Source organism: Amphibalanus amphitrite, unplaced genomic scaffold, assembly GCF_019059575.1.
Source record: "Amphibalanus amphitrite isolate SeventyFive unplaced genomic scaffold, NRLGWU_Aamphi_draft 001064F_arrow, whole genome shotgun sequence".
NCBI classification, from domain to species: Eukaryota; Metazoa; Arthropoda; class Thecostraca; order Balanomorpha; family Balanidae; genus Amphibalanus; species Amphibalanus amphitrite.
Genome location: NW_024882558.1, coordinates 47107 through 64892, shown reverse-complemented (window position 1 = coordinate 64892; position 17786 = coordinate 47107). Strand labels below are relative to the sequence as shown.

The 17786-nt window shown below is 48.2% G+C and overlaps 1 protein-coding gene across 1 annotated transcript; it reads right to left on the bottom strand.

Annotated features, from left to right (window-relative positions):
- Nucleotides 1-4132: 4132 nt before the first annotated feature.
- On the bottom strand, nt 4133-10469 carry LOC122369709 (zinc finger protein 319-like). Its single transcript, XM_043344626.1, has 4 exons — nt 10328-10469; nt 8207-8486; nt 7791-7928; nt 4133-6589 (listed from the first exon to the last, which is right to left on the bottom strand). Exons 2-4 carry the CDS (start codon nt 8474-8476, stop codon nt 5867-5869), a joined length of 1131 nt encoding a protein of 376 aa, XP_043200561.1. The 5' UTR covers nt 8477-8486; nt 10328-10469; the 3' UTR covers nt 4133-5866.
- Nucleotides 10470-17786: the final 7317 nt, after the last annotated feature.

The window sequence follows — 17786 nt, the reverse complement described above, 5'->3', positions numbered from 1 at the left end:
TGCATTGTGCAGAGCTGCAGTCACGATGTGACAGCTCACTGCACAGAGTTGCACTCCAGAGTTTCCGTGGACTCACATCGTGCACATGCACGGAACACGATGTGAGTCCACACGACAGTCCTTGGAAAGAGTGCCCAAAGATTGAGTGCAGAAAAAAAGAGCTTTCAGATGATACTCGAAAGACGTTGGAGATATATCGACCTTCATAGTCAAAAGGCGAGAAAGTCACTTGTCACTAAGGATGGAAGCAAATTATTAGTATAATTATGCGAGTTTGGACCCATCACCGGTAATTGTGCATCTGATGGCTTGAGAAAAATGTGTTACATTATATAAAGGAAACATTGGTTATGATGTTCTGAACGACCCAGAAGCGATGACGCCAAGTGTTTGGCGATTGGCCTGAGTAGTGAGTACCGTACACGAGTGACTAGTTTAGGATGTAACGAGCATAACCCTGCAGGCCCCGTAATACCGACTGTGCCATACCACCCCACCCCGGATTACAGTAGGGTTACGGGTACTCACCGTGCGTTGGCTGTCATCGGGTAGCACCACCGTCACATGGAACGAGCGCACTTTTCGCGGTCGCGGCGCGCGAATCCTGATCGACTCGCGCGACCCGGTCACTTGGTAGTTGCGGTTGGTCAGCAGCGAGGGTACACGGGTCACCAGAGAGAGGCGGCGCGTGATCTTACGGCCCAGCATCGGCGCTCGGCGCAGAGTCGAGCTGGCCAGCTGGGTCACACGAGTCTCCGTCTTCTCCTTGTTTTTCTCCATAGTGAAGGCTATGGAAAGCACACTACCACGATACTGTTTTGACGGTTTAGTGGCTTAATTAGAGTAGCAAGAACGTAGAATCTTGCGTAGAATATTACACACTTGACCTTCACAAAGCACTACACTCACTTACGGGTAAATCTTCCAGTTTTTAACACTCACTCCACTTAAACCACTAGTGAATACCACCGAAATATGTCCAGCCTTGCACAAGTTCACTATTTACACTAGTTTCCCGATCAGTTTACCGGCGCTTGTCCCTGTCCACTAGCACAGACCACCGCCGGTCTCCATCCCACACATCTACACCATTCTGCACAGATTACAGCCACCTGTCACCGTCAGTCTCGCCAAACCGACAAATCCGCCTAAAACGCACTCCACGCGCGCGTAACCGTCCCCGCCTGGCGCGCGCGGGCTTCTGCTGGAACCGCCGCGCGCGCCGCGCGGAGAGCAGTCAGCTGGCTGGCCCGTCAGCTGGCGCCAGCCGCCCCTCCCCCTCCCTAAGGGAGGAGGGGAGTGGGTGGGGCGCCGTCGACGCTCCGACCAAGATCTCGTGGTGGGAAAAGCCAAAAAAAGCAAAAGGCATGCTAATGGGGGGGGGGGAGGGAGAAGGCAGGAACGACTCGAAATCTAGGCAAAATTGCCCGAAGCAGTAGTAGGGGTATCCAAAATTGCAAAAACGGGTATTATCTACTCGTGAGAGGTGATAACGGAATAAGTTTCGTTGTCCTACGCGTACCTAGCGTTTGTCCGATGACATCAAAGGCGAAACAACTACCCAAATAATAAGTTATTTTGGTATTGTGAAACTGAACACTAAAGCTTCTGACGGATGATTTGCAACTTAATTCGAGCTTATTTCGGAGCAATGCTTAAATACATGGGTTAAGTATGCTACAAGAACTGAGCCTATTTGAAACATGTTTGAGGTCAGGATTAGGTCATAAATTGGGTATTTTTTTTCACCAAAAAATTTAGACGAAATGTGCAGCCTGGTTCATCCAATGCCTACCGTTACACCGTTTCCAATCAGTTACCTATATGCAGCCACGGTAGGTAAGTACATATATAAACGAGTAAACTGACCGCTACAGCACAATAAAAAAAAAAACTAACCGGTAAACCACGCACAGGCAGGGTCGGGTGGTGGGTTCGTCGTGACATCGCAAACAAGTCACAAATAATTATTATTGCTTAGTCCTGCCGACCACTTGACCAGGTCAAGCGTCACCCACTCATCCATTCGCAAAAAAGTCAACCATCCCCTCAACTAATTTTGCAGCTTTTCGGTCAACGACCATTATCCCAAAGGCCACCAGTCCCTCCTTGGCCCCAGTCCATGCTCAAGTTCGTTGGTCCGGAGAATTATTAACCCGCGCCCCGTTGGGCTCTGCCGAGCAACGCGCCCCGTTGGGGGGGGGGGCATTTTGCCCCCCCCCCCTAAGATCTCGAGAACCACGCAACCTAGCGACAAGCGGCAAACGGTGTTGGATAGCCCTATCAGGGAACTACCTTGTGACCCAATTTTATTGACCTAGGTCAAACCGATGACGTCACAGGTCAGGTCAAATGTCCAATTTTCACCGTTTACAGGCATTTCAAGAAATGCGTTGTAAAATCGAGTAAAATGCATTTCATTGAAAATCATCGATGGGGAAATGTTCTTCAAACAGATATTTTGCTATTTGAGGTCACTGATACCAGGTCAGGTCACAGAGGTCAGGTCACGGGGGGTCACAATATGAAAGTGTCGTGTGATACATGTTTTATGGTCCACTTTACATGACAAATGCGATTATGTGGGTCAGGCAGCCTTTAGGGCCAGCTTAGGTCACGTTTTGGTCAATGTCAGGTCAAGGTCAGGTCAAGGTCAGGTCAAATTAGGTCAAATTTCAAAGTTGATATTTTTGCATAAAATGGGTATCGAATCGATGCAGCTCGTCACGGGGAGTTCAACGGTGGTCTTTGTTTTGCCGTACGTGGTCTAATTGAGTTCAAAATTTTGACGTCATCATTTTTGAACAGTTTTTTTTTCGCTATAACTTGGCCAAAAAACGAGATATCGATCTGAAATTTGGTATGTATATAGAAGAGCGCAGGGACTATCACATATATTCCGTTTTTATCGAAATTCGGAAAATGTTTTGATTTTTTTTAGTTTTTCTAAAAAAAATCAATTTTTTGAATTTTTGAGGGTCAAAAACCCAAAATTTTGAGAATCCGAGATAGCAGTTTTGTAGCGCCGCTTTTTGTCTACCAGACCATATAAAGAACTTTGAAATTGCTTGATAACTGTCGATTTGGTGAGTGCGTTTCAAGATTGCATGTTTTTTGCTCATTTTTGCTCGAACATGACCTCAGTTTGACCTCAATAACTACTGACCTAAGGTGACCTAAGACTTGAAATTTGGTATGAAGGTGTCAACTTGATGCCCGGGAAGGTACTGAAAATTTGGCGGCGCTGCGCGCCGCCGTTTTCTTGCTATTCAGGAAAAACCACAGGGGGGGGGGGGGCAAAATGGCCCCCCTCCAACGGGGCGAGGGTTAACGATTCCACCCCTTGCCCTCCCCAATGTGCGCACGATTTGCTTTGCTATCGATATTTACCAATTGTTCGGGAAATATACATTAATGATCTGCATCCTGTAATGCGAAGGACGTATCATATGTTTAATCCATGGAAGAAGTTTTGTCTGTTTTGTAGTCCCTCCTCAGTCTCCCCGAAGAACTCTCGTCCTACATCCCTCTCAAGTCTCAACTACAACTCCATCTAATCCATCCTCTCACAGTCTCACCGCTCGGCCACATCACAACACATCCGGCCTGGCCACGGCGACGCCAGGGGAGGACGGACACTGCCGCGGTCCTCACCGCAGTCCAATTACACAGGACCCTAATGGTGTGAGCGGCCAAACAGCACGCTCCAGTGAGCACCGGGGAACCACGCGGCGGCGTCCAACAGGGAACCGGGAACCAGGGAGCCAGGGAGTCCGGGAGCTAGAGAACCACGGAAGAGAACCACACCCTCAGTACACCGCATCGGTACCAAACGGTCACCAGAAAACCAATCAGTTATGTCCTGCTGGCATCAGTGTTACCGAAACCTCATGGTCCGTGATCGAGCTGAGTACCGGGTGTCACCATTACCATCATCATAATCACCAGGGTGATGCAGCAAGGAAACCAAGGCATCAGTGCCGAATGCAGCGGTATTTTCGACAAGCTTGGGGCATTACTGCGAGGGATACGAACGATCATTGTAGACACTTCAGGCTGAAGTTACAAGATTGGTAAGTCCTGGAGAGAAAAACGTGAACAGATTTCGAGCCCATACAATAAAACCAAAATATTCACTGTAATAATCTATTTATTGTCTCTTTCTATGTGCTCTCAATAACAAATGAACTACACATTTTCTCCACTCACTCGCACGCCCTTCCTAGGTACGCACACATCTGTAAAATACAATAATAAGTTAAAAATAAAGCCAACGCAAAAGCAGGTCATGAGGAGTATTCACCGGCAACAATTCCGGTCATAAAACAACGAAAGATGTCTGTCGTGCAAAGGCTAGAAGAATGCACACAAAAATTATCTCAAAATCCCTCACATGTCGAATATCTACCAAGTTCTTCCGCAACTTACGCCCTTTTACCTTTGCACGACAGACTTTCAGAACCCTTAGAAACGACAGCTGCTGGGCACACAAGAACTTGTACATTCAGCGCGCTGAGAAGGCGCGTGATTGGTCTCTGCCACCGCTCTCGACGCCATCCACTCCCTACGGAGGCAGCCCAGCGCACTCTGTCCCTATCAACATACACGGCAAGCCCTGCATCACTATCGGAGCGCCCCACGACCCCAGCAGGCGGGGGCGAGATTCGCCGTTTGGCAACGAGTGATGCCCAGAGGGCAGTGTGAGACCCCGTAGGGAGGACCAGAAGAGGCTACCAGACAGGTACGAATGGTGACCCTCCCCACTCCAAAAGACCGAGCTGCCACCGAGAGAAAAAGACTACTGAGCATATCACCTACTGGTTCGATAGTGAGAGGCCACAGGATATACACACATACTGGCACGCCTCTCTGATAACAAATAACAAAAACAAAAATACTGTAGACGTAAATATACAATACGCAGAGTCTGGCGCCTCCTACACTGGTTGGATTGCTTCTATGACCACCGGATAAATTAGGTTAGGTCAGAGCCAATAATTGATTTCATGAGAGGATATTTTGAAAAAGAATGCCCAAAAACGAGCATCACAGACTATATCGTTGCCGAAAAATATCATACCAATATTGTCCTATCAATGCAAATCACCAAATATTTGTACGTTACTGAGATGTGCTTAACAATTTAAAAATATGCATTCAATGTTAAATCACCAAACAAGTTCCATTAACATCAAGGTACGGTTCTCGCGAGATTAAGCGGTAGGTTTTGCACTTGTACATTTCCGGTTATATCTCAGGAACTAATCGATCTACGATGAAGCCATTTTACACGATCATGGCCGGCTTGTTACCCAACAAGTCGATCGCATCTTCAACACTTAAAAGCTTAAGACGACGAAGATATAGCCTGAAGTACACTAAATTTTCTAGGTGCAAAACCTACGCTAAAACCCGCGAGACCTGTACTTGGGTAGAAAAGAGGGTACGTGGCCATGAAATATGCTAGCAATTCTTGACACCAACTACTGGCCGCACATATACCAACCAAATAATTTTGCGCGATTCATTAGTTTGCGCCCAAGGTCCCAGTTTCGTCTGCTGGAAGCCTGAAAACAGGGGCGACACCCCGCGGTGCCGATTCGAAACTGCAGTCCAGCCTTCTACCGCGACCAGACGACAAAGCGGGGTCCGCCAGTTCCGACTCGAAGCCCGAGTCGCAAGATTCACTACAATGTCCCACAACCTCCTACACCGAGAGACGCAGCTCGAGAAAAAGACCCACTAAGCTCCATCCACCACTTGCTGCCTGCGTTCCAGATCAGTTCCCTGTCCTGTTCCTAGGCGGCGCCACCGCCGCGGCCGCCCGTTTGTAAACCCTGCCGAGCCGTTCACCGTTATGACCCGCTCACATGGTGGTGATGAGGTCCTTCATCCCGGGCAGCTTCTTCTCATGAACCTTCGAGTGCTTCTTCAGAATCGACGGCTGCGTGAACCTCTTCCCGCACACATCGCACCCAAACGGCCGCTCGCCCGAGTGGGTCAGGTGGTGGCGGCGCAGGTTGAAGCCGTTGGGGAACTCCCGGCCACAGAGGGAGCAGCGGAACTCCTGTTTGACCGGGTGCGGGTGCTGCTGGCGGCAGTGGCGGCGCAGCTCGGTGGCCGTCGTGAACACAAACTCGCAGTGCTTGCAGGCGTTGTCCCCCGCCTCGCTGTGGTACTGCTGTCGGTGCTCCGAGAACAGCGTGAAACACGGGAACGTCAGGCCGCACGGCGCGCACTGCAGCGGCGCCGCCGAGGGGCCCGACCGGGTGTGTGTCTTCAGGTGGTCCTTCTGGCGGAAGGCACGAGTGCAGAACTGGCAGTTGAACGGTTTCACGCCGGCGTGCACTGTGCTGTGTCGCTTCAGGTTGTACTTGTTGCGGAACTGCTTGTGACAGACGCCACACGTGAGCTCGTCGCGGGGTGAACCGTCCGTGCTGCCGGTGGAGCTCTCGTGCAGCTCCACCTCACACTCGAGTCGCTCGCTGGGGTCGTCCGCGGCGGCGGCGGCGGCGGCCGTGTCGTCGCCTGGCTCACGCTTCACCCGGGGCACCACCCGCGAGGCCGCCTGGGCTGGGGGCGGCGGCGGCTGCCGGGGGCGGAGAGGGGGTTTAGTTAGTCAGTGGGCGGCGGGCACCACAGTGAGTGGGTGCGCTGTTCATGACAGGCATGAGCAGAGGTCGAAATATGAAATCGAAATACTGATTTGCAGCGCATTTTGGGATGCAAACTACCTAGGACATCTCTCTACATCTCTCTACCTAGGACAACTAGAACGCGACTGCTCATAGCATGAAAAATCGCGTTCCCCTGCAAAAGATGATGGTTACGGAGCGAGCGAAGCGAGCGTAGTCTTTCCTTAGATTAACGGAAATTTCTGAGTATGAGCGGCCGGCCGGCCGGCCGGCCGTGGTCACGCTTTTGCGAGGCTTATATCTCAGCAACCACTTGACCGATTTACACGCGGTAATTTTTGTAGGGTAGCTTCATTCCTTCTACCAAGTATTGGACTATTCCCGATGCATGTGGGTGACCCCTTATGCACGTGCCACGTGCAAAACGAAGAGGTGTCAATTTTGTAATTGTTGCAATATCTCGGTAACTACTTGGCCGATTGCGCTGAAAGTTGGCATGTAGGTAGGCACCCACTAGGCACTACATATACATGTGCCAGAGTTGGGGTGCTGCTGCACGTGCGCACGTGCAGGGGTCGTTTCCAGATCTCGGGAACGGCTGGACCGATTGCGCTCAAATTTGGTACACGGTTAGGGACCGGTTAGTAGGGTGCCGTGCACAAGTCCGTTGGGACCCATCTTGCACGTGCGCACGTGCAGGGTGCCACTTCCAGATCTCGAGAACGGCTGGGCCGATTGTGCCCAAATTTGGCACATCGCTAGAGACCAGTTAGTAGGGTGCCGTGCACAAGTCAGTTGGAGGTACCCCCTCGCAATTTCGCACGTGCAAAGCCCACCCTCTCGCTCGCTCCGTTAGTCGCCCCAAAAGGCGTTATACTGGTGAATATATCCGAGAATCCCTTTCACTAGAGAAGTTCGTGCTCTAAATGCCTGCCGACGAAAATAGAAACAGGCCTAAATGTGGGGGCAATCAAAAGCTCCAGCAACTTCATTTGATACCAAACTTAATTTATAAGACACTTGAGTCAACATCTTGTCTGCAATTCTTATCGCGTTACAAACTTACAAGACTGACTCTTATCAACTTGACACCTACTTCCACACAGACTGCACGTTGTACACTTATCTAAATCCTCGATTGGCCTTTATTCTCACCTGCAACTGGCCGTACTTTTCGGCCCGGATCTTCATCATGTCGAGGAACTTCCGTTTTATCTCCTCTCGAATCTCAAGAATCTTGGTCTCGTAGGAGTCCAGTGTCATCACTACAGCCGAACACGACATGCAGATAAACTGTGAAGGACAGGTCATATTGAATTATCTACTTCGTAGGCTGTATCAGAACAGACAGACAGGCTTCAAACAAGTGTAAAATCAGTGAATAAATATAAAGGGCTCACTGTCAAAGCACACATTACTGTTACTGGCATGAATCATTCAAAGCTCACGTGCCTCGCAACAATGCAAACCATTATGAAATACAAGTCCGCGCACAAATATAAAACAACACACCATCTATCGAACCCAGTAAGCACCATCCGACATAGCACCCTGTCGCCACCGACCGTTACCTTCATCTGCCAGTGGTGAGCGGCTGCGTGCAGCGAGGTGCCGCAGCCGGGGTGCACCACCGTCTCCAGCTTCTCCGCCAGAGTCTCCTGGGTGCTCGGCAGCCGGAAGCCGTTGATGTCGACACCGGTGGGCGGCTCGGCGGCGCTCGTGATGTACGAGTCACACAGGATGCAGCGCGAGTCTGGGGAGGTGTGCGGAGAGATGGTCTCGCCGTATCCCAGGCAGCCGGCCGGGCCGCCGTGCGACAGGTATGTGCCCAGCTCCTCCATACCGCCCGAGCTGTCGGCAGCGGTCACAGGGGATGTTAGTGATCCGCCAACGGCCGACAGTAATTAAGGAAGTGTCCGCCTTGTGTCCCCGGCCTCACCTCCTCACACTCTACCCTGGAGCACGAATCCTGGTTCAGGTTGCCGGTGGTAGTAAATAATGTTCGATTTTTTAAACAATTTAATTGCTTTTTAGGTCATGAGGCTTTTCCCTGACTGATATTCTAACAAATCAGCTGATAGCGTGTCAGCTAATGAAGCTTTAGCATCGCTGAAAAAGAAGTAAGTAGATCTTTCAAAGCCCATTTCATTATAGGTGTGACATCATATTTGAGTGGTGATATGATCAAATTCACTATTCAGGGCTAGAAATTACATATGTGGCAAAAAATCTGAGCTTAGCTCTATATTTTTATATTTAGTGAATACCTAAGGAAAGTGTCTGAATATTTGCCCAAATATCTGATTGTTGATATAAGGAAAGAAAATACCAGTAGCTTGGTGATAACTGACAAAAGAAAAGAGCTAGTGCATCCAAGAGGTATCTAAAAAGCAAAAGTCAGCACTGAAAAACCAGATTGCTCTAAGATATGCAAAAATATATGTAAATGGTAATGAAATGCTCAGAAATCTTTAATAATACAATAGTTCAGCTGCAATTTGTATTCACTCTGGGCTTAAGTAAGTTGCAACACACTTGGTGGCACTGCTCCCTGCTCAATGCGATGCTGTAAATGAATACCAGGATGTGCCAAGAGAACTTCAGTTTTTGCCTTTTATCAGTAAGAGTAATATCCATGATGATATGACAAGCGCCTTAGCCCTTATCCCACAAAACTTTGAGCCCTTATTTAGCTTATCCTTTTCCTTCCATCTAGACAAATCAGTATTTACTGGTTTAGACAAGTTCCTTGTTTCCTCAAGGATCCAAGCCTCAGAGAAAAAGACAAAGAAGTTTGGCTGATTTGCAGCTTACAATTGAACAGGACAAAGAAAGCAAAAGGCCCTGAACATTTGAACATTTGGGTACACCGTTCCCATAATAAGGAATGCTGGCAGCAACAGTGTATGAAAACATTCCCAAATTTGGGCACGCATCCCAGGCGGTGAACTACTTTAGAAATAGGGGAACGATTTGAAACTGTGCTGGGCTTTACAATATCTTTCTCTATCAATATCAATATCAATAATCAATATCTAACTCTTTCCCAACAATACTGAGACAAATATCAGGCGGTTCATTATCGCTTTATATTTTCAGGATGTCATTTAACGGTTCTTCTTGTTTTAAATAATGCCTACAATGACATAGCATTCCCCTATATGGGCTGTACTATTTACTGGACAATTTGCCAGCTAGTGCTGTATGGTAGTGCTAGCAGAGCTAGTTGTATATCAATGCCAGATACAAATAACTAAATATCCATCTTTAAATTTTTCTATGAGTGCCATTTTACGTGTTCATGTTCATATCCTACAGTGTTTATATCAATAAATAACATAGCTATTGTACGTCACCAGCTGGCCAGCCATCTGACTTTATCCAGTTGTTAGTAAGGCCCACGAAAATGCGCTCCCTAGAATGGGCATACTTCCGCCTACTGATTATGTATCTATTTTCTTTTGTTTCTCGTTCGCTGCATTACCCAGATCCCTCTTTACTTTTTCCCGAATTTGTCCTTTATAACCCCACTGTCCCTTTTAGCCCCGTTTTACGGTACCTAATCAAAATATATTAGATAGGCTCAAGGCTGTTGATTTTACTTTGACTTTGAGCTGGTATTGAGACATGCATCAATCAGCAATTGATTTAATATGTAAAGGAACGCTACTTCATTAATAGCAGTAACTTACCGGTTCTATTTATCATTCAGGACAAGAAACTGTATAATAACACCACCATATATTGAGATAAATCGAGATGTTTTGGTTCTTTTATTTCGGCGAGAAATGATCTCGTACAATAATAAATACAAATGCGACGCAAGAGGCAAAAGGTACGAGTACCGCTATTTAGCTACCATATCCTTTACTGTACCGAAAATTTTACCAAAAATGCTCTCGAACTATAACGTCCATCAATTGAGCAGCAGATTGATATTCGCGAATATCAAACTAAAAATTCGATATTCGGACGGGGAACGCAATAACTCAAGAACCAGTGAACCGATTTTGATGAAAATGCCCTTATTCGATTCCTCGTTCCTTATTGCAGGTTGACAGCGATTTCCAGGTCACTAGGTCATGACCTTCAAGGTCAAGATCAAGGTCAAAGGACGGGGAACGCTCTACAGCCTAAAGTTACCGTCCGATTAGCTTTTAAATGGTCTCAATCGATTCCTCGACCCCGATTCCAGCTTGACAGCGATTTCCAGGTCACTAGGTCATGACCTTCAAGGTCAAGGTCAAGGTCAAAGGACGGGGAACGCTCTACAGCCTAAAGTTACCGTCCGATTGGCTTGTAAATGGTCTCAATCGATTCCTCGACCCCGATTCCAGCTTAACAGCGATTTCCAGGTCACTAGGTCATGACCTTCAAGGTCAAGGTCAAGGTCAAAGGACGGGGAACGCTCTACAGCCTGAAGTTATCGTCCGATTGGCTTGTAAATGGTCTCAATCGATTCCTCGACCCCGATTCCAGCTTGACAACGATTTCCAGGTCACTAGGTCATGACCTTCAAGGTCAAGGTCAAGGTTCGCGAATATCAAACTAAAAATTCGATATTCGGACGGGGAACGCAATAACTCAAGAACCAGTGAACCGATTTTGATGAAAAGACCCTCACTCGATTCCTTGTTCCTCATTGCAGGTTGACAGCGATTTCCAGGTCACTAGGTCATGACCTTCAAGGTCAAGGTCAAGGTCAAAGGACGGGGAACGCTCTACAGCCTAAAGTTACCGTCCGATTGGCTTGTAAATGGTCTCAATCGATTCCTCGACCCCGATTCCAGCTTGACAGCGATTTCCAGGTCACTAGGTCATGACCTTCAAGGTCAAGGTCAAGGTCAAAGGACGGGGAACGCTCTACAGCCTAAAGTTACCATCCGATTGGCTTGTAAATGGTCTCAATCGATTCCTCGACCCCGATTCCAGGTTGCCAGCGATTTCCAGGTCACTAGGTCATGACCTTCAAGGTCAAGGTCAAGGTCAAAGGACGGGGAACGCTCTACAGCCTAAAGTTACCGTCCGATTGGCTTGTAAATGGTCTCAATCGATTCCTCTACCCCGATTCCAGCTTGACAGCGATTTCCAGGTCACTAGGTCATGACCTTCAAGGTCAAGGTCAAGGTCAAAGGACGGGGAACGCTCTACAGCCTAAAGTTGCCGTCCGATTGGCTTGTAAATGGTCTCAATCGATTCCTCGACCCCGATTCCAGGTTGACAGCGATTTCCAGGTCAATAGGTCATGACCTTCAAGGTCAAGGTCAAGGTCAAAGGACGGGGAACGCTCTACAGCCTAAAGTTACCATCCGATTGGCTTGTAAATGGTCTCAATCGATTCCTCGACCCCGATTCCAGCTTGACAGCGACTTCCAGGTCACTAGGTCATGACCTTCAAGGTCAAGGTCAAGGTCAAAGGACGGGGAACGCTCTACAGCCTAAAGTTACCGTCCGATTGGCTTGTAAATGGTCTCAATCGATTCCTCGACCCCGATTCCACCTTGACAGCGTTTACCAGGTCACTAGGTCATGACCTTCAAGGTCAAGGTCAAGGTTCGCGAATATCAAACTAAAAATTCGATATTCGGACGGGGAACGCAATAACTCAAGAACCAGTGAACCGATTTTGATGAAAAGACCCTCATTCGATTCCCTGTTCCTCATTGCAGGTTGACAGCGATTTCCAGGTCACTAGGTCATGACCTTCAAGGTCAAGGTCAAGGTCAAAGGACGGGGAACGCTCTACAGCCTAAAGTTACCGTCCGATTGGCTTGTAAATGGTCTCAATCGATTCCTCGACCCCAATTCCAGCTTGACAGCGATTTCCAGGTCACTAGGTCATGACCTTCAAGGTCAAGGTCAAGGTCAAAGGACGGGGAACGCTCTACAGCCTAAAGTAACCGTCCGATTGGCTTGTAAATGGTCTCAATCGATTCCTCGACCGCGATTCCAGCTTGACAGCGATTTCCAGGTCACTAGGTCATGACCTTCAAGGTCAAGGTCAAGGTCAAAGGACGGGGAACGCTCTACAGCCTGAAGTTATCGTCCGATTGGCTTGTAAATGGTCTCAATCGATTCCTCGACCCCGATTCCAGCTTGACAGCGATTTCCAGGTCACTAGGTCCTGACCTTCAAGGTCAAGGTCAAGGTCAAAGGACGGGGAACGCTCTACAGCCTAAAGTTACCGTCCGATTGGCTTGTAAATGGTCTCAATCGATTCCTCGACCCCGATTCCAGCTTGACAGCGATTTCCAGGTCACTTGGTCATGACCTTCAAGGTTAAGGTCAAGGTCAAAGGACGGGGAACGCTCTACAGCCTAAAGTTACCGTCCGATTGGCTTATAAATGGTCTCAATCGATTCCTCGACCCCGATTCCAGCTTCACAGCGATTTCCAGGTCACTAGGTCATGACCTTCAAGGTCAAGGTCAAGGTCAAAGGACGGGGAACGCTCTACAGCCTAAAGTTACCGTCCGATTGGCTTGTAAATGGTCTCAATCGATTCCTCGACCCCGATTCCAGCTTGACAGCGATTTCCAGGTCACTCGGTCATGACCTTCAAGGTCAAGGTCAAGGTCAAAGGACGGGGAACGCTCTACAGCCTAAAGTTACCATCCGATTGGCTTGTAAATGGTCTCAATCGATTCCTCGACCCCGATTCCAGTTTAAAAGCGATTTCCAGGTCACTAGGTCATGACCTTCAAGGTCAAGGTCAAGGTCAAAGGACGGGGAACGCTCTACAGCCTAAAGTTACCATCCGATTGGCTTGTAAATGGTCTCAATCGATTCCTCGACCCCGATTCCAGGTTGACAGCGATTTCCAGGTCACTAGGTCATGACCTTCAAGGTCAAGGTCAAGGTCAAAGGACGGGGAACGCTCTACAGCCCAAAGTTACCGTCCGATTGGCTTGTCCGATTGGCTTGACCTAGTGACCTGGAAATCGCTGTCAAGCTGGAATCGGGGTCGAGGAATCGATTGAGACCATTTACAAGCCAATCGGACGGTAACTTTAGGCTGTAGAGCGTTCCCCGTCCTTTGACCTTGACCTTGACCTTGAAGGTCATGACCTAGTGACCTGGAAATCGCTGTCAACCTGGAATCGGGGTCGAGGAATCGATTGAGACCATTTACAAGCCAATCGGATGGTAACTTTAGGCTGTAGAGCGTTCCCCGTCCTTTGACCTTGACCTTGACCTTGAAGGTCATGACCTAGTGACCTGGAAATCGCTGTCAAGCTGGAATCGGGGTCGAGGAATCGATTGAGACCATTTACAAGCCAATCGGACGGTAACTTTAGGCTGTAGAGCGTTCCCCGTCCTTTGACCTTGATCTTGACCTTGAAGGTCATGACCTAGTGACCTGGAAAACGCTGTCAAGCTGGAATCGGGGTCGAGGAATCGATTGAGACCATTTACAAGCCAATCGGACGGTAACTTTAGGCTGTAGAGCGTTCCCCGTCCTTTGACCTTGACCTTGACCTTGAAGGTCATGACCTAGTGACCTGGAAATCGCTGTCAACCTGCAATGAGGAACAAGGAATCGAGTGAGGGTCTTTTCATCAAAATCGGTTCACTGATTCTTGAGTTATTGCGTTCCCCGTCCGAATATCGAATTTTTAGTTTGATATTCGCGAACCTTGACCTTGACCTTGAAGGTCATGACCTAGTGACCTGGTAATCGCTGTCAAGCTGGAATCGGGGTAGAGGAATCGATTGAGACCATTTACAAGCCAATCGGACTGTAACTTTAGGCTGTAGAGCGTTCCCCGTCCTTTGACCTTGACCTTGACCTTGAAGGTCATGACCTAGTGACCTGGAAATCGATGTCAACATGGAATCGGGGTCGAGGAATCGATTGAGACCATTTACAAGCCAATCGGATGGTAACTTTAGGCTGTAGAGCGTTCCCCGTCCTTTGACCTTGACCTTGACCTTGAAGGTCATGACCTAGTGACCTGGAAATCGCTGTCAAGCTGGAATCGGGGTCGAGGAATCGATTGAGACCATTTACAAGCCAATCGGATGGTAACTTTAGGCTGTAGAGCGTTCCCCGTCCTTTGACCTTGACCTTGACCTTGAAGGTCATGACCTAGTGACCTGGAAATCGCTGTCAACCTGGAATCGGGGTCGAGGAATCGATTGAGACCATTTACAAGCCAATCGGACGGTAACTTTAGGCTGTAGAGCGTTCCCCGTCCTTTGACCTTGACCTTGACCTTGAAGGTCATGACCTAGTGACCTGGAAATCGCTGTCAACCTGCAATGAGGAACAAGGAATCGAGTGAGGGTCTTTTCATCAAAATCGGTTCACTGGTTCTTGAGTTATTGCGTTCCCCGTCCGAATATCGGATTTTTAGTTTGATATTCGCGAACCTTGACCTTGACCTTGAAGGTCATGACCTAGTGACCTGGTAATCGCTGTCAAGCTGGAATCGGGGTCGAGGAATCGATTGAGACCATTTACAAGCCAATCGGACGGTAACTTTAGGCTGTAGAGCGTTCCCCGTCCTTTGACCTTGACCTTGACCTTGAAGGTCATGACCTAGTGACCTGGAAATCGCTGTAAAGCTGGAATCGGGGTCGAGGAATCGATTGAGACCATTTATAAGCCAATCGGACGGTAACTTTAGGCTGTAGAGCGTTCCCCGTCCTTTGACCTTGACCTTGACCTTGAAGGTCATGACCTAGTGACCTGGAAATCGCTGTCAAGCTGGGATCGGGGTCGAGGAATCGATTGAGACCATTTACAAGCCAATCGGACGGTAACTTTAGGCTGTAGAGCGTTCCCCGTCCTTTGACCTTGACCTTGACCTTGAAGGTCATGACCTAGTGACCTGGAAATCGCTGTCAAGCTGGAATCGGGGTCGAGGAATCGATTGAGACCATTTACAAGCCAATCGGACGGTAACTTCAGGCTGTAGAGCGTTCCCGTCCTTGACCTAGTGACCTGGAAATCGCTGTCAAGCTGGAATCGGGGTTGAGGAATCGATTGAGACCATTTACAAGCCAATCGGACGGTAACTTTAGGCTGTAGAGCGTTCCCCGTCCGTTGACCTTGACCTTGACCTTGAAGGTCAGGACCTAGTGACCTGGAAATCACTGTCAAGCTGGAATCGGGGTCGAGGAATCGATTGAGACCATTTACAAGCCAATCGGACGGTAACTTTAGGCTGTAGAGCGTTCCCCGTCCTTTGACCTTGACCTTGACCTTGAAGGTCATGACCTAGTGACCTGGAATTCGCTGTCAAACTGCAATAAGGAACGAGGAATCGAATGAGGGCATTCTCATCAAAATCGGTTCACTGGTTCTTGAGTTATTGCATTCCCCGTCCGAATATCGAATTTTTAGTTTGATAATCGCGAATATCAATCTGCTGCTCAATTGATGGACGTCGAACTATAAAGCAAGACGCGTTTATCATTTGAAGCGGCTAAACTTGGCTCAGTAAACAGTTTTCAATGATTCTAGCCTGGCCATCGTCAGACCTATCCTCTTTCTTCATATTCATATAGCATATATATACAATGGCTGAGATGAGAGGGGTTCCGCTGGTGGAACCCACTGCCATTCGGTCATCTCTATTCTCTGATCTTCTGAGCCGCTCACGGTTCGCCTCAAATGGACCCCGAGTTCCGCGGGGGAAAAAGCAAAGGCCGTGTGCGCTCAGTGCTGCCGTCCTGGTACTATAGTACCAGATCTGGTACTTTTTCGACCTTTCTGGTACGGAGGTACGCCTAAACGAAATCTGGTACTTTTTCGCCGAAATGCATTTTTTTGGTATTGTATTATAATATTTCTTTCGATCTAAAAAAAAATAATTATTCTAGTCAGGAGGGATGGTGTTCCTAACTTTCTCATCATGATATATCATGCATCGGATTCGGAATTATTGATACCTAGGTATTCCTGTTGTGTGCTAGTAAACAAGTGGAAAATTCGCGCGCCACGCCGGCTGCCAAGGACGGTCCGCCGGCTACAGCCTGAGGCAGTTGTTCGTCCAAGGCAATATAAGAGGTTGTGTCTTGAGTTGGGAATTGACCGGGCCCAAATGCAAAGATTTGTGGTACGGCTCGTAAGCTGAGATACCAATAACCAATATAAGTTGGGAATTGTAGTTGTATTGTGAACAGTGAAATGTGAGTTCCGTCGACGTGGTCGAAGGGCTAAGGAAAGAGGCTAGTTTGAATCACTGTCCCAAAATTGTGCGATTTCGTTGGAAAACTAAATGACACCCAGCAAATAATTTTCCATTCTCACTGGCATAGGTATTACTGTGGCAATTTTCGGATTCTGGGTGCAAGCTAGGATCCTGGGGGCAATCGCCAGTCTCAACTGGAGTGCCCCCCCCCCCCTCGAAGGCAGGATTTCGATTTATCTATTTTTAGGCCAATTTTAAGTAGGTAACAGTTCGGGAGCTTTCAGAAGAGCGCCTTTCTGCCTTTCAAGGGGCGACGCGGGGAGACGAATGGGTCAAACTACTGGGTCAAATGAGTCATAAATTACTTGCTGGCATGAACGTACCGAAATTTTGGCTATTTTTAAGAACTGAATTAATAACAATTTGACCTACTACGATCTGGTACTTAGAGACATGTTAGTGTGGAGAGCAAATAGATATTATAGAATTAAATTGGACTTACTCCACAAGAGAATCGTTTTCGGTCGGAGCTTTCGACATGTATTACATGTCCTCTTCAGCGAAGGTCGGTAATCGGGGCGAAAATAAAACGTTCGGGTCGAATCGAATCGCACAAGATGTCTTCTTGTGCGATTCGATTCGACCCGAACGTTTTATTTTCGCCCCGATTACCGACCTTCGCTGAAGAGGACATGTAATACATGTCGAAAGCTCCGACCGAAAACGATTCTCTTGTGGAGTAAGTCCAATTTAATCCTATAATAACGATCTGGTACGGTACGCAGCCAAAAACATCCAATCTGGTACGATTTGGATGCGATCTTGGTACGCTGTAAAATCTGGCCGCGGCAACACTGTGTGCGCTTGTTACGAGGCAACGGGATGCAGTGACTGGTTCGGTGGCACCCAGTTCCAATTCTAGTCTGGTTGATATGTAGGTACTTACGTACGAACCCATTGACCAGATCAGCCGGTGATTTCTGAGGGGCATGGCTTAGGGCTCAGGTCAGGTG

Bases quoted from the DNA above. Each gene is read 5' to 3' on its own strand.
- LOC122369709 (XM_043344626.1), bottom strand. From the start codon at position 8,476: ATGGAGGAGCTGGGCACATACCTGTCGCACGGCGGCCCGGCCGGCTGC. The intron at 7,929-8,206 runs GTAACGGTCGGT...TGTCCTTCACAG, and splicing joins CTCACCACTGGCAGATGAAG to TTTATCTGCATGTCGTGTTC. The intron at 6,590-7,790 runs GTGAGAATAAAG...CGCCCCCGGCAG, and splicing joins AAAAGTACGGCCAGTTGCAG to CCGCCGCCGCCCCCAGCCCA.